Source organism: Platichthys flesus, chromosome 6 (assembly GCF_949316205.1).
Source record: "Platichthys flesus chromosome 6, fPlaFle2.1, whole genome shotgun sequence".
In the NCBI taxonomy this organism is placed as follows: domain Eukaryota; kingdom Metazoa; phylum Chordata; class Actinopteri; order Pleuronectiformes; family Pleuronectidae; genus Platichthys; species Platichthys flesus.
Genome location: NC_084950.1, coordinates 13,663,503 through 13,687,025, shown reverse-complemented (window position 1 = coordinate 13,687,025; position 23,523 = coordinate 13,663,503). Strand labels below are relative to the sequence as shown.

At 42.8% G+C, this 23,523-nt stretch overlaps 3 protein-coding genes across 3 annotated transcripts in view; 2 read left to right on the top strand and 1 right to left on the bottom strand.

Annotated features, from left to right (window-relative positions):
- Positions 1-5,510, bottom strand: part of otud7a (OTU deubiquitinase 7A) — a 41,391-nt gene extending 35,881 nt beyond the window's left edge. The window contains exon 1 of the mRNA XM_062390874.1: positions 5,409-5,510. The gene's annotated coding sequence lies outside the window, so the exon portion shown is untranslated. The remainder of the gene's footprint in view (positions 1-5,408) is intronic.
- Positions 5,511-6,700: 1,190 nt separating this feature from the next.
- On the top strand, positions 6,701-21,443 carry LOC133955417 (proprotein convertase subtilisin/kexin type 5). The gene is made up of 16 exons (XM_062390253.1): positions 6,701-7,037; positions 8,567-8,770; positions 8,859-8,927; positions 9,081-9,123; positions 12,733-12,878; positions 13,333-13,527; positions 15,379-15,465; positions 15,642-15,840; positions 15,929-16,152; positions 16,275-16,517; positions 16,657-16,902; positions 17,182-17,377; positions 17,562-17,767; positions 17,954-18,054; positions 20,422-20,593; positions 20,671-21,443. Exons 1-16 carry the CDS (start codon positions 6,851-6,853, stop codon positions 21,051-21,053), a joined length of 2,901 nt encoding a protein of 966 aa, XP_062246237.1. The 5' UTR covers positions 6,701-6,850; the 3' UTR covers positions 21,054-21,443.
- Positions 21,444-21,517: 74 nt separating this feature from the next.
- On the top strand, positions 21,518-23,372 carry LOC133955418 (beta-1,3-galactosyl-O-glycosyl-glycoprotein beta-1,6-N-acetylglucosaminyltransferase 3-like). The gene has a single exon (XM_062390255.1). The coding sequence runs from the start codon at positions 21,607-21,609 to the stop codon at positions 22,888-22,890; it is 1,284 nt and encodes a 427-aa protein (XP_062246239.1). The 5' UTR covers positions 21,518-21,606; the 3' UTR covers positions 22,891-23,372.
- The last annotated feature ends 151 nt before the right edge of the window (positions 23,373-23,523 follow it).

Genomic DNA, 23,523 nt, shown 5'->3' with positions numbered 1-23,523 from the left:
GCATAAATCTGGAAAGTCCGTACCCACAGATGTTAATGTAGGGGTGAAAGGTTGCTTGTCTCTGTATGTCAGCCCTGTGTTGGTCTGGCGACATGTCTAGGGTGTACCCCATCTCACACCCAATGTCAGCTGGGATTGTATCCAGCTCCCCCACGACCATCAAAGGATGAGCACTATACCTGTAGATCATGGATGGATGGATGCTCTAAATCTCGTTGTGGTGCTTTTTATTGTAGGTGCTGGAGTGCCAGTAGCTACTTCAACTGTTTGCAGACTTTGGAGACCTTTCTGTGCTTAAAGGGATGGTTCACTGAAAAATGACACTTCCGGTAGTGGACCTTTAGGCTTAAAACATGGTGTAAATGACGCTGTTTCGAGTCAAATATGAATACCGGGGCATGCAAACACTTAGATGACACTACACGAGCAGTATGGAGGCATGTTGATTTTTGTCTCTGTTGTTTTCTTATGTCTTGAGAAGGGGTCACTTTGGCTGCAGCACTGTTTACCCCTGAGACTTCTAAAGTGTTATGTGGACTCAAACACTTCACCCAGTCCTCCATCAGCATAGTGATGAGTAGGTAATGAGTGAATTTCCATTTTTCGGAAAACTATCCCTTTAACTGCACTTGCTGTTACAACTAGTGACAACAGCCAACGACGTAAATAGACCATGACTGAAACCTTCAGAATCCAGGGCCATTATCAGACATGAACGCTGGAGAATGTCCACACAACTGGGAAGGGACTTTTTTTCAGATCTTTTCGTTCAGATATTAAGAACGCAGCAGGAGATGCTCGGAGAGGCGATGGTCTAGTGGCAGAAACTTGGACTATGGAGAAGGCCTCTGGTTCTATTCTGGTTCGACTCCACGGAGAGACAATAAAAGACGAACCTGGATTGATCTGCCCAAAAATCCAAGAGGATTCTCCCTACCCTGTCTAGTGTCCCTGAGCAAGGCACCCTGCTCCCCGTGCGCCGTACATGGTCACTCACTGCTCTGTGTGTCCTGCACCAGATGGGTCAAAAGCAGAGATTAAATTTCCCTACCTGCCTGAGTGTGCCTGTGCATGTGTTTGGGACTAATAAACGCATCTTAATCTTAATCGGGCCAGATACGTTCAAAACAACAGGAAAATCTCCTGAGCATTAGAGTAGAGCAGTAGATGCAGGAAGGGAGTGTAGAAAACTGCACTGTGGAAATTATATTTTCACCAAAACCTATCAAGTGTTGTTGTCTGTCTAATTTGTTGGTTTCTTCTGCATGTATGACACCTCTCTTCCATCCTGACACATTTGTTCTCATTTAAATTTTCCAGTTTTGTGTCTATCGACTGTTAGAAACGTCATCAACATGTTCTCTTGCTCTGTTGATGAATGGTGTGTGAAAAAGTGCTGCATAAATGTGTGATTAAAATAAATGTACTAAATGTATACAAAAGTATGACTGCTAACAGGGAGCAACTTGAAAAAAGGTTCCCTGCAGAACTTCACAAGATAAATATAGTCCACAAAAACAACCGTACTTCGTGGCCCTCTTGAGTCATCTCACATCTCTTCTTCATTTCACCAGAAAGGAGACAACATCAATGATAGATTCATTACTAGTCGATGGAAAGGGAAAAATTACTTCCCAGAATTACATAAATGCATGTTTTTTTTAGATATTTTATGAGAAGTGTGAGTAAAAATGAAAGAAAGTGCAGTGACAGTGTGAGATAGCACAGCATTCACTTTCTCTACTTAAGGAAATGAATGACGTAGAGGGCGAGCTGAACAGCACTACTGATCTTCCTTTTTCCACGACGTGCCTAACCTGCATTTTCCTTTTTAAAATCTCCTGAAACAAAAAATAGACTGCAAGACAAAATGGAGTTACATCAAGTTAAGTTTCCAACCAACTCAGCTGGGTTTTGCAAAGAAGACGAGGCCTGACCTCTTTCCCTGAATGAATGAAAATTACCTACACAGTGGACCCGCATGAATCTAAATTGAGTCACCAAGGTTATCCTGTTCAACAGAGTTCTGTTTGATTTAAAAACTGCTCCCTTGCTGATTAGAGACTGGACAGGGGATGGCTGTGCCCACTGGGCCTTGAGGGGAGAACGTAACAATGGCGTCTCAAACAGCCAGCCTGAGTCTAGACTGAGCACCAGACGAGCAGAGCAACACACATTCAGTCAGGTGCAGGAGGTGAAGACACACACATTTGTGCACATATGCAGACCATGGCTGTCACACACCAACACAAAATCTGTGGATTCTCATTATGAGTAATTCAAAGACGTTCCCAATACCGAAAACTAGACTTTGTGCTTTGGTCAATAACGAGAGCTGGTCCCATACCAGTGCATTCAAAATAATATCTTATATGATACAATGTATTTTAACAGCTGCATGCTTTAGGGAAATGATGATTGTTATCATTGTTGTTTGGCCTGGCTCAGGCTAAACCCTTTGAAAAACAAATTCATACAGAGAACGTATGTCATATATTTTAGTATCTAGTTTGACAGTCATTACTGATTATATAGTTTTCAAGAGAAAATCCTTGCATATGATGTTAAAGTTTTAGTTTGTCAAGAGAAGCAAAGCACATTGTAGTGATATTTAAAAAATCCTACATAAATTATAATCCAATGGTTTTCAGCTGTGTATTACACTGGTATGTGTCTGTCTCAGCATCTGAATTCAACAACCTGATCTTCAGGTGGGAGATGAGGATGACCAGACTGGGCTCCGAGAGGTTCGGCACTAACATCTGAGATCCAACAGCAGCTTCTGTGCGTCAACGCTGACGTTTTAAAACAGACGTTTGCTTTAGGACAACTCTATTAATGAACGTTCCTTTCAGTAACACAATATTAAAAAGGTCTTTGTTGCAGTTCTCTGCTTGATTGACAGGTGTCACAGCCTCTCACAGTCAGCCACACTGGTTGCCCCTTCTTTATCCCCTTCTTTATACATTAAACTAAAACCATCTCTGTCCACAAAAGCTTTTTGGCTCTGTATCCATTCTAATATAGGTCCATGCCAAAAAAACGGTAATATCACGTGACCACTGTGTGCGTTCTACACTGGTTGCCGAGGCTTTTTATGATTGTTTTCCTCCGGAAGGGGTCACGTGATAGGAGCCTGACGAATCACCTAAGGCACGTCGTTATCAAAAGACCCAATCAGCAAGCTGTTGTGAGTGTGTAGGTCATCGTTTCCAAATAAATGCTCGTCCAGATTATAACACATGTTCTCTAGCTTCAACATATGACCTAGGTAACGTCTAGTCACCCAAATAAGACAATGGTCACAAGCCACAGGGAGACCCCCTCTGTTCCACTCCTGCAACTCACATATCAAAATACGACAAATAGAAACACAAGCTCAAGCCTTGAAGATAAACACTGTCGAATCCAGCTTTACTATAAAAAAGTCCATAAATCATTGTTAGATGGTTTCTGCAGTCAATGTATTAAAGCCTGTCTGCTGCTGCAGCCTGAAAGGGAATACTGGTGTAGGGATTTATTACATCTTTACGGTGCAAGGTTTACAACTACATTTGTCTGTGATTTGGAGGGGCAGAATCATATTTCCATTCAAACGCAAATTTGAGAATGGGTTTGCTCAATGCCTGTGACCACCACAGTGCAGTGACTCTGGGAAGGTGACCTGTCGCCCCTCCAGCCTCGTCTAATTTGATGTGTGCATGAGAGGAGCCCCTCCGCCTGCCTCCATGGCCTCTAGCTGACCTCCCTCCGCCTGCAGACAGAACACTTAACATTGCTTCCCCACCTGTAGAGATGTCTGAGGAACAGGGCCAACTTCAAAGCCCTGCAGTGATTGGGCCGTGATTACCACGGGGCACTTGACTCGTTTCGTCTCCTCTGAAGGACTAAACTTTGGAGGAATCAGGCATGGAGATGTGGAATTCTTCCGAAAGGAAATAGGAGATTTAATCCCCCTTCACAGGTGCATTTCGGGATCCGGGTGATTTATTTAGATCGTTCCTCGAGATCCCTGAGTAATGCATCAGTGGAAAAACGTGAACAAATGTAAACTGAAAATGTTTCGATTAATCAATCTTTTTTTTCCCCCGTCTATTTTTTTCAATGAAAGCTTATGAGCGTAATTTCTCAGCAATTGCACAGATGTTTGCACAGGAAAGTCATTTTGCAGCAATTGAAAATAGAAGAAATAAAACGACACTGCTGCAGTGACATGAAAGCCTAAATGAGTTCAACAACAACCGTCATCTCTGCTCTGCTTTTCTGCAGCTAAATACCAGTGACAGGAACAGAATTCACTGTGGTAACTGATCAGGTGCCAAGCGCCCTCTCCCCAGTGCCTTCCTGCACCGGAGCCCTCTGTGGAGCTGGCATGGCTCAGCCCATCCAGGCAATGCCAGGGGCCTGGCAGCCACGGGCCCTGCTTTGTAGCTCTGCCCTGTCTATTGGAGCCGTCTCCAAATTAGACTTGACAACTGTCGGCTGCCCGTCTCAAAGACCCGAGCAGAGACTTTAGACAGGGGCAATAGGTGGACTGAATAAGTTGTGTGGGTAACACTGACGACAAGATGATTTGATGTAAATCACCAACAAATGACCCAAAAGAAACCGAGAGAGACATCTCTGGTGTTATACCCAGTTCAAATATAAGCTGATATTCCTGACAAACACAGATTTATTATGTCGATATAAATAAGGCTGGAGTCCAAAATTAGAGCCTTTGCAACAAAAACACAATCGGGAGATAGTGTGAACCAGGCCAGCATTAAAAGAATGAAATCAGACAGAGGCTTTTGCGAGGCTTCCTACATTTGAACTGGAACAGATAGGTGATGGAGACACTGCTGAGATTTACTCAAACATGCATGATTTCCTCTCCAGCTACATGTGAAGCCATCTGGCCCAAAATACACTGTGATGATTAATATTCCATATCTGTAAAGAGAACTACAGCCCTCACAGCCTCAATAAGCTAAAAGGGACATTTTTTTTGGGGGGGGGGGGGGCTACCATCACATCATAAATATATATACACTACATCACAAAGGTCTGTGACTAAGCATACAGTTATAGAGCACATCCATGTTTACAGCATATAAGCGCACGTCTCACCAGAAACCGTCGATGAGATGATTTGTGGCCTCGATGTTTTCTTTGCCTTCGACCCAAATCACAGGTCTTCGCACGGAAGCTGAAGTTGAATTGCATCGAGGCACGTACACGCACAGAGAGCCAGGTGCACCTGTCTGCAGCGGCAGCCTATTGTGTCCACTGTCCACTGAGCCATGCATCAGCCTGTCGTGTGTGTGTGTGTGTGTGTGTGTGTGTGCGTGTGAGTGTGTGTGTGTGTGCGTGCGTGGAGAAATAAAATAAAGAAGTGTATTTCTTAAAGCAGGCTGGTGTCTTACCGTGCTGTTTTCACTCATTGCTCCCCATCGTAGCGTTTTCAGTCCAGACCTCTGACGAACCGTTAATTCCTACCTCTCTCTCTCTCTCTCTCTCTCTCTCTCTCTCGCTCTCTCCTCTTTCTCTCTCTCCTTTCTCTCTCTCGCTCATCCCCATGTCATATTTCTCCGCTGCAGCAGAACAAAGCCACGCCCCCTCCGACAGCCACGGTCGCGTGACGTCAGCCGGTGCACACGCCCTCCCATTGACGTGCAGTTGGAAGCCGCTAGAGGCCGCTGTGACTGATAAAAGAGAAGAAAAAGTGCACACACAGACTACAGAGCTCAGAGCCCATCGATGTTGATGTTGATCTCTAATGTTTTACATTTTCACGCGAAGACTGGAAAAAATTCAAAATTTTTTAAATAAAGAAACGTAGAGGGAGTTTTTAAGCTTCTGCACTTATTTCTCAGGCATAGAAAATACACTATATCAAAAAATAAATCAGTTACTGCAGTCAGTTTGGTTCCCTGATCCAACCTTTATAATCATTTTTCCCAGTTGTTATATGGTTTTCCAAATGTTACAGTTTGTATGTCTATTTTCTTTTCCAGTTGTTATGGGGTTAAGGTGTGATGGTTTTTTCCGACTGCTATAGTTTCAATGTTTTGTTTTCCTGTTGTTAAGGTGTTTTCAGTGTTTTTTTGTCTTTCATGGTTTTCCATGGATTTTGTCTTTCCAGGTGTGTTGTCCTGTCAGTTGTTATAGATTTCCAGGAAGCATGTTTGTCCCTGGTGTTTTGGTTTACCAGGTGTGTTGGTTTTCCAAGTGTTTTTATATGTTGTGTTTTTTTTCCAGGTTTTCCATGTATGTTGGATTTTCAGTACTTTTAGTTTTTTCCAGGTGTTTGGGTTTTCAGGTGTAATGGTTTTCCAAGTGTGTTGGTTTTCCAGGTGTGTTGCATTTCCAGGTTTGTTGGTTTTCCATTTGTGTTGGATTTCCAGGTCTTTTAGTTTTTTTTCCAGGTGTTTGGGTTTTCCAGGTGTTTTGGAACATGGAGCCTTGCTGTTTTCATTCACTGGCACCAGACGCCCCTTTGAAGCAGACACTGGGATGTTTGGGCACACAGAGAGTGGCTGTTCGCTCCTGTTCTCCTCTCAGGATCACTCGCTGAATGCCGCTGCTGACCGCAGTCCCCGCTCATTGTCCAGTCTCCGCTCGGACGAACTGGTCCTGCGAGTTATCCTCTCGGCAGGTGTGTGTGAAGCGCCACAGTTGGTGGTGTAGCCTTTCACACATCGAGCTGGCAGCGCACCGAATCAGGAGATACCCTCACCACCACCACCACCAGCACCACCACCACCGCCGCCGCTGCTGCTGCTGCACGGACACTGCGTCTCTTTGGGGACAAACCTTTTTTTTTTTTACTCCTCCTCACTTCCAGCCAAAGTCTCCGGGTGCAGCCATGAGGTCGGTGGCCGCCTGTCTGCTGCTCGTCCTCTGCTCTGCGGGATTTATTGCGGGTAAAAAAGCCTCGTCGCCCTCCTGTCCGAGCGGACGGTTCCTGCTGAAGAGCCAGTGTGTCCTCTGTCATCCCACCTGCTCCGAGTGCGTCGGACATGAGCTGTTTGAATGCACTACCTGTGGAGTTGGTGAGCAACATTTCACACACACACACGCACTCAATGCATGGCCGTGCATACATAGCCAGCACCCCCCTCGAATAAATTGTAGCTTATGATGGATATTTTATAATAATATAATATAATGCTCTTGATACGGCTTCAGAAAGGGGATATTTTTTCGTTTAGTTTCCAACAACAAATATATATACTCCAGGCTTCGCAACATTTTTGTCCTCGTATGAAAAATTTCGCCTGTGTCTGTCTCTTCATTTATGGCCACTGGCTGATTTAAGGTCCCCTTTGATGGCAGATTGGAAACAAATCCATGTCAGAGACTCTAATCCATCTGAAAGGGAGGTGGAGTTTTTCCTTTCAAAGCAGCACTGCACTGGAGGCAAAGTTGTTTCAAGGCTTTTGCATTAAAGGAGTGGCATTCAGCTCTGGTTTATCATCTACTCTTAAACAATCAAGGAAGTGCAGCCTCTAGAACTTGTTGGTTTTTTTGTACTTCTTCTTTTTCCTGGAGTCACAGGGGCACCTTTTGAAATCAAGGTGTGATCATTTTTCTCCCATGTAATCCGATCACGTCAGAATGGGGCCTTTGTTAATCAGAGGGAAAGGGAGAAAAAATATCCCCTCGGGCTGGAAGTATAACTGTTGCAGTTCACTGGGTGCAACCTGGGAAACCTGCATGTCTCTCTTTCACTCTGTCCCTCACCCACACATACCCTTTCTTTGTGATTCTAATTAAATGTACACTGCCGTTGAGATTTTTTTGCACAGTGTGTGATCCTGGTGTGTGTACCTGTTAGCTGTCCTGTGTGAAGGCACATAAACATGGTCTGTACTCTGTCCCTCACGCTCTGTGGTGTGTTGTCATGTAGAAGCCACAGTTCTCTGTACATGCTGTTGGAAGGGCTTGTGGTTCCTTTCCTTCCTTTCTCACACATCTACTGAGTGGATGAGACAATGCTGCAACTCATCGGCTTGCAAAGGTGCCTCAGGTGCCACGGCTAGGCTAGTGGCAGGTGGCATAATATTAACCACCAGGGCCAACACAAGCCTCTCTCTCTGCCCACAGCTCCGATCGCTCATCTGCCTCCGACTGCCCTTGTTTACATTTTTTTTTTTGAGCATCATAAGTCGGTGATCTCACATGTCGAGGTTGTCATCTGCAGGCCCTGCAGTCAACATGCTGGACCGCAGACATCAGTTAATGATGCTGTTCATGAGTTTGACATGCGCTCCTTCTGCCTCAGTTTCAGCTTTTTCCGTCAAGGACTGACGGCCAGTGAAATGTTGTATGAATCCTCATTTTCCCAATAACTGTGCGGATCCATATCTCTGCAATATGTGTCATTACTTTGGGCCCTGAACTTCCACACAGCCGACAGCAGGGTCTTTCATCTTTTCTTCATCCCGTGTAAATCATCAGGTTTTATAAAAGCATTGCAGGAGGTCCACATGGTCAACGACATCTTAACCGGATGAAAAAAAAACGAGCAGGCTGTATGGTAACAAGTCCTCTGTGCCCTCTCCCCCCTCCTCCTTCTCAGATGAAGATGGACAGGAACGTTTCCTCCACCAAGGTCGCTGTCGAACACATTGCCCCCGGGGACTCTATCCTGACAGGGGTCACTATGCCTGCCTGCCCTGCATCGCCAATTGTGAACTCTGCACAGATGGCAACATATGTGCCAAATGCCGGGAACACTACCAACTCCAGAGTGGGGTCTGCCAAACAGCGTCCTGTAGCACGGGTAAATCTAAAGCATTGTTTCCAACTATAGGCTGTGTGTTGATAGAAAGACACACAGGCTGTTACTGGGTGGATCTCTTGTGTTTCAGGGCAGGTGCAGGACCCTGATACAGGAGAGTGCATTGACTGTGAGATGGGCTGTAAAGCGTGTTCCACAGGTAAGTTTCACATGACTCCTGTATCAGGCTAGCATCACGGCCCAGTGAGGAGAATAAACAATGAATGTCAAAACCTCCGTGATAATGATGCACAGTGCAGTTTTTTGTTATACCATGAATTTTAATTAATCACCTTTTCTCATTTGCACACAGACGACCCTGAGATCTGCAGCAGCTGTCTTGAAGGTTACTTCCTGTGAGTTTCTTGCTTTATTATTCCGTCTTCCCCTGTCGTCTGCCGTATTATCAAATGTCTTCTCAGGTATTCATTTAGAAACCTAACAGTGAGTAACCTCGTCTGCAGAAAGCAGCTTCACTTATTCTGATTAATCTCTCTGTCAAAATGCCAATTGCAGTTTCCCTGAAGCTAAATTGTCATACTGTGAAACAACAACACAATGCTTGTTTTGTCTGAACAATGCTCCAAACCCAAGAACATTGAGTTTACGATCACATAAGATTAACAAATAAAAAAAAATTACCTGCAATTAACAATCACCAAAAATGTCGGAGATTAATTCTCGGTCAATTTACTGATAGTGTCTATTTGATACCATAAAAACGAACGTTTGATTTATTCAGTTCAATTTTCTTTTCAGCGTTTTTAAATTATGGACATTAAATGTGCTGCCAGGAAATAATTAACCTCGGAGTGACCTTGTCATATATATATTTTTTGAATATGCCATTGTCTTGGTAGATAAAGAGTTGGGAATTCAGTATGCAGGATGTGGAGTAAGAGACTATGCCTTTCCACCGATTGTACAGCAGCATTTGGTATGTTATTCTCCACACTGCAATTTCACCTGTATCCCTGTTTATGCCAGCTTATCGCTTTGACCCAGCGTGTAAAGCCGACTGCAGAGCAAGAACAGACCTCCAATTGTCTCCCACTCCCTTGAGTTTAGGCTGAGTGGTATTGTGTGATTCAGGTTACCCTCCATTTTGAGTTATACCCTGTTACCTGAGCCCTGGTTTGAGCACAGATCAGTGGTCTGCCTCACAGAGAAACTGAGTGGAGTGTGATTCCATGTTGTATGTGAGGAGGAGAGAGACAGAAGAGAGCGAGTGTAAGTGGAGAGCCACACAGCCACCAGAAGTGTAATTATATAGGGTGCATGGTCTTGACTCTGTGAATCACAGCAGAGGAGGGGTTGAAGGAAAAAACACCACTTCACGGCTTGTCCATTGGTGCAGCGAAATAAGCTGCTTTCAGACATACACTCAACTCAGAAGTCCTCCAGACATATTCTCCGGAGGCAGTACCATACACGGAGAAGACATCAACCAAGATGTCAAGAGAGCTTTTGGTGATGAGGGCTAAAACTGGTGTAAATGTGCTGTAATCAAAAACATGTGATCTCCCCGCAGAATGAATACGTTGCATTCTTACTCGGCCTGCTGCGCCCCCCCCCCCAGCCCTCCCCTGATAGCTCCAGAGATTTCTGTACTTTTTGTGAACGTGTCTGACTAGAGAATCTCCTGCTGTGATGTTCATGTGTGAAAGGCAAACTATGGCACAAGTCAGGACCCAATTCTCTGGACATCATCCAGAGGTCACGTCCGAAAACTTTCTATAGTCTTCTTTGGAGAATCCACTTGTGTCACATTCACTTAAATCACAATCGATTTTTTGAGATGCGGAGCGCGAAGTCGTCTCGAGAATGTCTGTGGCTGCAGCGCTCGTTACATCCTCCACGAGAGGCAAACAAAAAATCCGATGGAGCACGGGCCGATCATTAACTGTAGGAAGAGCCTCAGTGTGATGATCATGACAGTTTTCATCACTTGCAGAAATTCAATGTTCTTTGAGGTTTTACTCATTGTATTGAAAAATGTCAACATATGACAGCGATGGCATAACTGTGAATCGACTGGGGCCAGTGTTACTCTGGCATAAAACACCCCCTATTGAAAAGAGCCACAGCATGATGGATGCTTGGTATTTATTGACATTTACCTCCCTCTCCAAGGAGCTCGGCTCAGCTAAATCAAAAAGAAATTGCTGTGATTCATTCTCAATATGGCTTATACCAAGCGTTCTTAAGTACAGGCACAGTTTCACCTCTTCACAGCTAATTCAAGGAGTAAAGGCTCCACACAAAAGTTGCTTTGGCAATGCTGATGTGCTTCCCTGGAATGGATCGTTTGATATTTGCACAGAGGGATTCCTAAACATCCCGCAGATTCTTAAGCCGTGCGCTGTTGCCAGGCCAGCTGCTATTGTAAGTGAGCTGATGGATGCTGTGTGGCACCTCCAGCTGCGCCCGCTCAAATAACCACCACATCCTAGCACCAAACCCACGGCAACGCAGTCGGAAGGGCAGCTTGACATGTCAGCGGTCAGGCTCTCTCATATAGAAAGACGACGGAGGAGGCGGCATAGGGTGTTGAACCGTATAACTAACAAGTTAATGGCTCCCTAACCTGTTTTGATTCAAATGTCAAAAGTTGGAGTCATTCTTGCTTTAATGTTTTATGTGTGACATCTTTGCAACTCAGTATCTCAGCTGCTTTAGGCTAGATTCTTTTTTAGGACAGTGGTCTCTTGTTTAATAGCTCAGTTAACCCTAAAGGACTGTTGAGGAAGGTTAATGACAGAAATCTCCCCCGTGCCTCAGGGCTACAAATAAAGCACCAATTAACTTCCTGCCTTAAGAGGAGCACAGGACTGCGATAAGCTGAAAGAAAAGCTTGTTATCTCTGTTTGCTGACTTACTGATGACTGATGTAGTTGCACTTTTTTTGCATTGAAGTCAACAATATGGACACATTGCATGTTGGGCTTGCCTCTTGCATGTGCATGTCTGTGTGTTGTCGTCCATTTGGGCAGACGCTTCCTTCAGCAACATGATCCTTCTTTCACTGTAAAGCTTTTACATTAAGCTCCATGCAACACTTTACTTTGAAATAGCAGATTAGTTTGATAGTGCACTTATCACTTCTAGCTGTATGTAACTGTTGTGAGCGGGTGCGATCTGTGTGAGGTCCGGAGAAGGTCTGCACCATGGCCTCCTGACTGTCTCCGGTATTTGCCTTTCACACATGAACAAGACAGAGGGAGATTGAAAGCAGCTTGATAGTTGTGGCTTTTAGCATAGGGCCAGATTCAGGCCCAGCAAGTTAAAGAGTAATACTGAATCAGTTTAAAAGACGAATCGAAACCAGCGTTTATCTTTGATTCTCATCAAGGAAACTTTCAAGTACAAAAAATTCAGACTTTGGTGTATTTGCTACAGCACGCAGCTCTTCTGGTTTAAGAAGCCAGGAATCATGAAAGCCAACAGAGTGAATCACCCCTTGTGACTGCAGAGGTCGCTGTTGCTCAGTAAAAGTTACACAGCGTTGCAATAAATCACAATCATTATGTTGATATAGCTTTGTTCTGCAAGATTGCTTAACAAAATAAAAAAGTTATTTGTTTGGTTTGATAACTATGATGACCAGTTTCAGTCCATACGGTACTTACACATTTTCACTCTCACACGACTAGTTCTCCCTGAACGATTTGAAAATGGATCAATCAATCAATCAATCAATCAATCAATCAATCAATCTATTTTTATATAGAAAATTCTAATAAAATCAGTTCAATGCAACTAAAAGTGCCAAATATATATATAATATTATAGATAAATAGAAATCAAAATATTATAAAAAAGCCAGACTTTTTTAATATGGTTTAAAAATATATCAGAAATATTCAGCTCCTCTGGGCTTCTCTCGAAGGCTGTTCCAGTGATTTGGAGAATCATTTTTGGATTGGTCCTGACTTTTGTTTTGAAATTAACCTTTGCTTTTGCAGTTTCAGACATCAGTGTCGCAGACACTGTCCCCAGAGCACCTACGAGGACTGGGGCAGGGGCGTGTGTCTGTCCTGCCCAGCTCTGTGCACAGATTGCAGGAGCGATACACGCTGCCTTGCCTGCCAGCCTGGTTACTTCCTCAACGGTAACATAATAATCACTTCTTTATATATATATATATATTGCAACCATTTCACAGGGTTTCGTTTCATCTGTTCAAAATACTCTTACAAAACTAGTTTGCATTGAGAGTAATGAATCAGTCTTGTTTAAGACAATATATTTGGTTTATGTAAACAAGTAATAAGTAGTGTAGCTAGGTTGAGTTGTCTTTGGGCCTCTCAGTCTCTACATCTTCTCTACCCATATGATCTTGCTGGTGCCTAGTCAGTCAGATGGATTTTGGAGAGAGAGCGAGCTGTTGTAAGGAGATGAGTTTAAATCACTTAGAAAAACAGGCTGAAAAGATCAATGAGTGATACATTTGATATTTTCTTCTATATAGTGTCTGCTGGATTTTTCAAGAACACTATTTCAGGAATCCAATCATACAAGAACAATTATTTCATTTTACTCTGTGTACTGCTCTGCCCTGTCAGGAAGTGAGTGCATCAAACAGTGTCCACAGCAAACCTTCAGTGACTCCACTGGGTGGCGCTGTCAGCCTTGCCACAGCTCATGCCAGACATGCTATGGACCCCGATCATCAGACTGTGAGCTCTGTCTCGGTGGGAACCCTTCTCTGCACGGGCAGTGCCCTCTGGTTAACTGCCCATTGGGACAGTACTTTGACGGTAAGAGAAACAATGTTTTTTAAGCTTTTGTAGATTTATCTAAAAGAAAAGTTTTTAGTAAATTTACAGGCTTGTGAGTGGCCTAATATGAATATGTGATTGACTGGATTCCAGTAAAATCAAGTAAAACCATGAGCAAAGGGTTCAACATCCCGATGGCTGAGTTTGAATTATTCTGAATTATATCACAACATGTATAGTATTGAATATAGAGCATATATATGATCCCTACGGATGCGGCACAGGAGAATGAACAGGTTGTTTATTTTGTATCGGGGTAAATCACCATAGTAACTTACGCTGAATGCCTTACCTAATCTGGAGCAGGTTAAGTAAGAGATGAGAGATCAAGCAGTATAGAAGCACTGGCCACGGATCAATCAATTCCATTAGAACACAACGCCACCATTCTTAAAGGATCCTGTGGTGCTGGGATGTGGATTGTTTGAGAGTCTCTGAGGAGGACAATGGTCTTCAGAGACCAACCAAATTATTATACCTACTCCGATGAGTATATCATTATTAAAAATATAGATTCTTATCGGAGGGAATGATAAACCTCTGTCAACTGCTGGAGCCGAATATAACCTACCTGACACGTAGAAGCAACGTACAGACTGATTTGCTGGGTGTGCTAGCGGCAGGATAACCAGACATAGTTTTATACTTTTATCCTTCCCTATTAGAATGTTTATCCTATGAAATTAAATAGTTATAATAAGAATAGAAGATAGATAGTTTTACTTTGTGACAGGAGAATACTTCATCAAATAATACACATACTGCAAAAGAGAGGTTATTTTCGGCAGAACCAATGGTTTCCTTAGATTCTGCATTTAAGATCATGGGTGATATGAAACATTTGGTGCATTGAGCATTTTCTTCAACAAATATAAACTCAAAATCTGGATGGCCACCATCTTTGGTGTTTTTAATGTTCAAGAAGAGATTTAAAAAAACATGACATTGAAGAGTTTGTGGCTAGCCTTGAAAATTGCCATCATCAGTGATCAGTAGTCAACCCCAGTATCTCGCCACAAGATGGCAACCATCATGGTTGAGGGAACAGGTGTTTCAGAAGCTGTTCCTTGAACTTTATGGACTGAAAACCAGTACCAAAGTGACAAATCTCAAAAATAATAGTTTGATATGTTTAGTTAATATGTGTTAACTACAAAGCTACAGTTAAAAATAAAAAAAGGTATATTGCCAGACAATTTTGTTTTTTAATGAATTAATTAATTTAAAACTCAATTTAAAAACGTTTGTTCATGATTATTCAAATTACTTTTCAATAATGTGTAATTTTAAAGATGAATCCACTTAAAACATTGTTTTTATTGAAACAATTCTCAACTAAGTAGTAGATAAATATACTTTTGATTGCGGAGGAAAATATCATTGCCCTAACTCAATCTAATTTGTTGGTTAAACGTAATTTAATTTACTAAAAAAAAGATCGATACAAACTTTTTTTTTGTGAACCTAGACAATATTTTCTTGGACCCTTCCACTGTACTGCATCACCTTCCATTCAAGAGTATTTTTATGTGAGCACTTTCTAAAGGCTTCTCTGACTTGAGCACCTGCTTCCCCCTTTGGTGTAATGACAACGCTTCCCTTTGGACTAAAAAAGCCAGACTCAGACAAGTGATCTCCAGCAGTTGAAAGGCCGGTTTAATGTCAACTTTGAGTAGCGTAACATGGAATTTGAACCGGAGCTGACGGATGAGCCGTGCAAGCTGAGGCAGCAAAGTAAACAAGGAAGAGAGCGTGACTTGAGCTGCTGGGCGAGGAACAATGCAATAATACAGTAATAGTAGCTTATTAAGTGTCTTGTTTCACTTCCAGGGGGAAATAGTGAATGTCACACGTGTGATGCATCGTGTAAGATCTGCTTTGGTCCTCAAGCACAGGATTGTTCTTCTTGTTTCAAAGGTACAAAGATTCACTCTTGTCCGTCATGACATTTCATTTGATCATAACCCCAGGTCTTAGGTGTGTGTGTGTGTGTGTGTGTGTGTGTGTGTGTGTGTGTGTGTGTGTGTGTGTGTGTGTGTGTGTGTGTGTGTGTGTGTGTGTGTGTGTGTATGTGTGTGTGTGTGTCTTTACAGGGTATTTCCTGGACCAGGACAGTTCTTGTGTTGCACAGTGTCCATCTGGCTCCTATGCAAACACTGTAACTCAGCTGTGTGAGGACTGCTCTCCAAACTGTGAGGCCTGCATAGACACCAGTGATAACTGTGTCAGCTGCGCCAAAGGCAGCTATAGACTTTTTCTCAATGGGGGGCGCTGCTGGTCGAATTGCCCTGAGTAAGCCATGTTTTGTAATTATGGTAGATTTTTGTTAACTGTATCTGTCTCTTTATACATATTAACTGTCTCTTGATGCCACTTGCAGAGGTTTCTTTGAGACAGCTGAGGGTTCATGTGAAGCCTGTGACAGCTCCTGTCTGACATGTGATGGGATCAAGTCCCAGTGTCTGTCCTGTGCTGATGGCTACTACTTAGGCAGCGGTATGTGTAGACTTAACTGCTCACTGCGGACGTACCCTGCGGATGATGGCACGTGCAGACGCTGTCCACCGCACTGTGACGTTTGCTCAAATGACAGAAGCTGTTTCAGTGAGTTATCATCTTTTTGAGACGCTAAGAATGAGTAATAATATCCGTAACCATTTCAATTTAAAAATATATGGTGATCAAATCCTCAAATCCCTTGTTACCTGTCCTCCACATCATTTCAGAATGCAGTTTCCTCTACTTGATGCTGAATGGCGTGTGTAAAGCTAGTTGTCCCATGGGCTTTTATGAGGATATGGAGGAGGGCCGCTGCGGTCAGTGCCATCCTACCTGTGCCAGCTGTTCAGGGCCCTTGTCAGATGACTGTGAGACCTGCTCAACATTTAGCCCAAAACTCTACAAGGGTGCTTGCTCCAAGGACTGCCTCACTGGTACTTACTATGAAACTGAAGCCATGGAATGTCAAGGTGAGCCACAAAAGACAAGGATATTACATTTTCAACAGCATCAGTAAAACAGTATCACACAGTGTTTTTAAAATGATCTACATCTACAATTCAAACATGGCCATGCTCACACACACAAGTGTATTTTGATTACGTGCAGAATGCCATCAGACTTGCATTAGCTGCTGTGGACCGGAAGCAAACCAGTGCACACAGTGCGAGAAGGGACTCGTGTTGGATCCAAACACGCTGCTGTGTGGCGTGACCGGTGACACAGACTGCCCACCGGGGACCTACCTGCACGATAACCAGTTCACCTGCATGGGTTGCCACCGCCACTGTTACTCTTGTGAGGGGCCGGGCAACGATGAATGCCAGACATGTGTCGTCCCCAAATACCTACACAGTGAGCTTTGGCAGATCTACACACTAAGATAACAGTCTATCATCTTGATGTATGAATGGCATTTGAGACTGAATATTTCCTTGTATTTGCAAATATCTCTGAAATCATTATTATAATTAATTTTAGCATGAGGCTGCAACTTAAAATGGGGAAAAGTGAAAGTGTGATTCCTCTCTGAATCCTCTGTAGATGTGATGGGTGTTTGCAGTTGATGCTGTCTGTTCACCTTGAGAAATGGCTACAGAATGATGGCTTCTGTATCTGTGTGCTGCTTTCCAGACGGGACCTGTGTGAGCGAGTGTCCGGCTGGATCATACAACACAAGGCAGGAAGCTGATAGGCAGGAGCTTGGATTCTGTTTGCCTTGTGAACATGTTTGTTCCACCTGCACTGGGGAGTCATCCAGAGATTGTTTAACTTGTTCTCCAGGACACCTGCAGCTCCTTCATCTCTGTGTCACTCACTGTCCCACAGGGTAATGACATTTCGTTCCAACAGTAACAACATCCTCTTTTGAATGGATTGTTTTCACAACGCATTCACTGAATTAAAAACCAACTACGAGTGGCTTCTCTGCTTCTGCATCTAAACCTACAACAATGAGAAATCTGTGCATGTGTCTGACGCGTTAGTTCTCATAAGTTTATGCATTTCTTCAGGTATTACAAAGACGGATCCCACTGTGAGAAATGTGACCAGTCCTGTGAGCAGTGTACAGGACCAGGGCCCAATTCCTGTAGGGCCTGTCCGCCTTCCCTCCTGGAGCTGCAAGGCACCAAGCTGTGCGTTGAGAGCTGCCCGCACCGCTTCTATCAGCTCCATGACCGGTGCGAACAGTGCCACACGAGCTGTCAGACCTGCATGGGTACTTACTTAGGAACTATTAATGCTGTCATTTATTTGATTGAACCATAGATTAACCTGGATTTTCCCATTGAGATCGAAGGTATAGTAAGACCTGGCCAAGATGGGCCATAAAAATGTGTCACCACAGGTAACTTCTGTTTGACTTTACATAAGCTGACCCTCTATTGGCCTTGTGCATTTTCAGATGCTTCACCTCAGAGCTGCCTGACGTGTGACTGGGGCAGCACTCTTAAGGACAAAGTTTGCTATCCACGTTGTGAGGAGGGACGGTACTTTTCAGATGAGGTGCAGTCTGAGCTATGAGTCATGAAGCCTATTTATTTGTGCTGTGCAATAATGCTTTAAAAGTGATACCATAAAATGGTGTGCCTTTAGGCATTCAATAAATTTGGTTATCAAAATAAAATGTAAAACATTAATATTTTAAATATTAATATTAAATCATAACTTTAATTGGTTAAAGTTACCTCGGGGCACCACCCTTCAAAGGAAGGGAGAAGATAGCCAATTAGTTGATTAAGATCAGTCTCATTTACATCTAGTTCAATAAGAAATCACAATATTTACTATTAAAGATTATATAATGAACAGTGAAGGTTATGGTGTTCTTGACAGTGTCGAAGTTGGCAAAATTTAATGAAAGAACATTTGTGAAAGAAAAACATTTATTATACACATAATAAAGTATAAAAACACAAAATACTAACAGAGTACTAACTAAACAAAGATGTGTATGTGAGTGTGTGTGTCTATGTAATTCAGTGCGCTTCCCAAGATGGTGGCTTAATTAAAAGTTCGCACCTTCCTTAGCATGCTTTCAAGATGGTCGCTGGCAGTGTTGGGAGTAACGGCGTTTAAGTATAACGGCGTTACAAACGGAGTTCTTTTTCAGTAACGGAGTAATCTAATTAATTACTTTTTTCATCGTTACAACGCCGTTATCGTTATTGATAATGTAAAGTGGCGCGTTACTACAATTTGGTTGAATGAAGCGTGCGGTTGTAACAAATCACCCTGTTCAAACCCCAGGGGAAATGCTCTACGCTTTTAATTTTAAGGACACGGGCGGACTCGACCCGCTGTGTACCTTGTTATTATAAACGAAAGATCCCTGGTTGGACCGATGACCTTGTTATCGGTCTAACCCCTAATTAAATAAATATAAATATAAACAAATTCGACACAAAAAGGTTGCGTATTATAAGTGTATTTAAACAAAACCCACATCAATCCCACATATCCCCGTGCTCGAGCCCGCAAACACTGGCGGCCCCGTAAACATAAACACGCTATTTACACACATTCAACACATCAATATTTATTTTTATATGTTTTAATTCTATGCATCATATGGCAGGCTGCAATCTATTGAGTTCAAATAAATACCAAATGTTCTAAAATACTGTTTATAGTGTTTTTATCAGTTAATATAAACATCTTGAGACGTTAAAGATGTTACAGAACGTAACAGCGTTATAAAACATGAAAAATAACGCCACAGTTACTTTGCTGAGTAACTAATTACTCTAACAATGTGGTAACTGAGTTACTAACTCAATTACTTTTTGGGAGAAGTAATTTGTAACTGTAACTAATTACTTTTTAGAAGTAACTTGACCAACACTGGTCGCTGGCCATCCGAAAGTTAACAGCCCCACCCCCCTTCTTCTGAAGTTGTCTTGCGCCCGATAGAGGGCAAAAAAAGACCTTGAAGAGCGTTCAAACTAAACTTACTTTCGAATAACTTATAACTAACATATCACAACACATGTTAAACTTATAAACATCACACAGAATCAAATAAACAGTTTTGCTTAGCCTAGTACAGGGGTTTTCAACCAGGGGTCCGCGGCCGTAGGTGGGATTTGATGCTGGTGATCATGAGGTTAAACTTCAACTTTTTGTGTGATATTGCATGATTATTTGTGACATATTCTGCATTACTTTGTCATCTTCCCTATTCAGTTGTAGCCCCAGTTTATGTTGATTGTTATTGATCAACGTTACTTAAACGTTCTCTCAACATGTCAGCTACATATCTGTACATTTAAGTCATGAACGTTATATTTTGATGTACTTATGGTTGTGAGATGCAGTACAACTACAAACTGCATTTAAATTTTGTTTTCAATTCTTAAGCACTGAAAATCAACCGGGTTTTTTTTCACACATTTTGTAGATTTGTTTGAGGTTTTTAAATAAATGGGCCGCGGATTACTTTCTATTCAGAATGGTGGTCCCTGGGACAAAACCAGTTGAAAACCCCTGGCCTAGTATAATTATTAAACCCAGTTTTGTTAACGATCCGAGGAAAATGGAAAAGGAAGTTGTAGTTCAATTCGTCCAATTCGAAGTCTTCTGGCTCTGTGTGGTTGAAGTTCTTCGTGGTTCTGTTGAGCTCTGTTGCCGGTTCGAAGTTCTCCTGCTGGACATCGAGTCGCTGCTAGGAGTTGGGAAGAGCTTGGTTTTAGAGGCGGTCAACATGGAACAATTAATAAATGCTTAAACAAACCAAAACTGTTTATCTCTGGTTGTTTTTCAGCTAATAACGAATATTTGGCTCCATTGAGAAATACTTCAAATCAGATATGGACTTTTCAAAGGCATTTAGTACCTGACTAGGATTTAACCCAACCCTGTTTTTCAAATCAGGAAACCTGTCAGTCATGTGACAGCTCATGTCGGCATTGTACCGGCCCCAGAACAGACCAGTGTCTGACCTGTCACCGTGATTCTGCACTTCACGCCATGGAGAACAGCTGTGCCCGCTGCTGTCAGGCTGGAGGGAATGACACTGATTGCTGTGTTTGCGACAGTCACTCAGGTAGAGCTCTGCCCATCATAAGAAACTAAGGATTCTTTGGATACAATTTGCTAAAGCCATTGTCCTCTTTCTTCTAGCTCTGTGTGTGGAGGCCCCCCAACGCAAGTCAGGAGATGACCCGAGAACAGATGTAAACATGTCCTCCAGACCTCTGAATCACACCTCAGCTGCCTTACCTGTTTCCCTGTTGCTGGCTCTTGGGTTGGCTCTGACTGTTTTTGCCTTGGTCAAAGCTCACTCCCGGAAAAGGCTTTGCTGGGGCCAAAGCTACGAAAGACTGAGCGGCAGTGCCAGTGTCAACATGCCCCACGGTGTTCCTGAGCCGGACAGCGGAGATGAGGTGGACGTGGTGTACACCAGCAGAGGTGGATCAGTCTATCGACGCTACAGCTTCATCCATGAGCAGGACACTGATGCAGACCAGGATGTGGATGAGAGCACTTGTCTCAATCTATCTTAAATACATCCAATCCAGAACCCACAGTGAGGAATGTATTGTGAATGCACACAAATACGAATATTGACAGGTGAATTGAAAATAGTTTAGTTAATGCTTAGATGAAAATGTGGTGGTATGTTTCTTCTTGAGTTCTGGTGTTAATTCTACAAAGTGCCTATGTCTTTATAATACACATTCTTAGAAGAGGCATTTGTGAGTGAAGAAAGGAGATATGAATACATATATCTGTGTATACATATGTGTACATGGCTTCCTTTTTTACATGATATTTAAGAGGTATTTGTGAAACAGTGGAAAGATGATGTAACTTAAACAATTAAAATGTGTAAGACTTCTTGTACATACAAATATAAATTAAATAAAGTTCACCTAACGCTCAGATCAACTTGACAGCTGGTAATGTTGTCCTAATCTTTGTCAGTCTTCATTAGACACACCTACAGCAAATAGAGGTTAGGTGTCATTTGGTTGACGAGGCAGTGTCATCGATCAGTCAGATAACCTGCACTGAGGACATCATCGCCTTCGATTTAAGGAGACAGCGTCTGTAAGGATGGTGAATCACAGGGTCCTTAAGTTGAGGATTTTTTGTTTCATCTTCATAGGTATGTTCCTTGCATTTGTCTTTTGGGAAGCCGGCTCTGGCAGGTGGTCATCGGATGATTTTGTAATACCAGAGCAGTTCTATACGGACCTGCCCGTGTGCTTAGCCATCATCAGTGGAGACACAGAGGGCAAGATGAGTAGATTAAAAGAGCCTCTAGCATCTGGGACAGAGCAGAAGAAGCTTTCGGAGGATTTCTACCTGAATGTGACAAAGGACTGTCCAGCTTACATTCAAAAGAGAGATTTCATTACAGTGCCTCTCAGTGAAGAGGAGAATGACTTTGCCATTGCCTACTCCATTGTGATCCATGAGAAAATAGAAATGTTTGAGCGACTTCTTCGAGCAGTTTATGCACCTCAAAACATCTACTGTGTGCACGTGGACCAAAAGTCCTCTGAAGAATTTCAGAAGGCTGTGGAGGCTATTGTTGCCTGTTTCCCCAATGTGTTTATAGCTACAAAACTAGAAAAGGTGATTTATGCCTCCTGGTCCCGTGTGCAAGCAGATCTGAACTGCATGACAGATCTGTTGAAGTCACCCGTAAAGTGGAGGTACCTGCTCAACGCCTGTGGGACAGACTTCCCTATTAAAACCAATGGAGAGATGGTTAAAATACTCAAGATCCTAAATGGAAGGAACAGTATTGAGACTGAGATGACCCCCGACTACAAGAAAGCCCGTTGGCAGTATCATCACATTGTGACCGACAGTGTCATAAGGACAGATGAGATGAAAAGTCCCCCGCCGATTAGCAGCCCGATGTTCACAGGGAATGCCTACTTTGTGGTCTCAAGAGACTTTGTGACACATGTGATGCAGGACACAGAGGTTCAGAAACTTCTGGAGTGGTCGAAGGACACGTATAGCCCTGACGAGCACTTGTGGGCCACTCTACAGAGGATGCCCTCTGTACCCGGATCGACGCCTGCCGACAGCAAGTTTGATTTGTCAGACCTGCTAGGCCTCGCTCGTGCGGTGAAGTGGGGCCTTTTGGCAGGTGATGTAAAAAAAGGAAATCCGTATCCTCATTGCACTGGTGTTTACAGACGAGCCATTTGTGTGTACGGAGCTGGTGACCTCTGGTGGCTGCTGAGTCAACAACACCTTCTTGCAAATAAGTTTGATGTTGAAGTTGATGACATTGCCATCAGATGTTTGGAGACTGTATTGCGTTTCAGAGCTGTGGGCCTTGACCCACTGCTTAAAGGTCAATCTTCTAACATGTTGTAATGGTTTGATCATGTAAAATTTACAATATTAAAGAAATCATCCATAGTCATTATGAAATGGTCTAGTATTAAATCATAAGGGGTCGTTGGGTGTCTCAAAATATTATGCTCCTGTCGTATTTCCAAAATATTACCCATTTTGATGGAATGTTAACATTAAGAATAATTGTTTTCTTAAATCTCATAACATTTTAGGATGTTCTGAGCATTTAATATGATAGCCAATGTGTATGGCTGATGTTTTTATGGGATTTCTGTGATCCCTTAGTGTAGGATTTCAGTTTATTTGTGGCTCCATCTAGTGGATTCTTAGTTCTGTCAACTTGTTTTGCCAGTTGCCAGTTCTGTTAAGAAATGGGGTTCAGTGTTTGTATTACTTAAATCCTGCCACGCATACTGCATATAGGAATTGGTCCCTGTATTACTTTGGTTATGCTATATGATTATCTTCATCATGTTACCACTACAGATCTATTTTGAATAAAAATCCAAAACAATGTGGTTCAATGGATGATCATAATTGTTATTAGAGCACAACAAGTCTTTAACTGGTCGTCACTCTGGAACAGCAGCAGTCGCAATCTCAACTTTGCCGTGCAAGTCCTGTTCGATCCTGCAGACAGATTCAACAGAC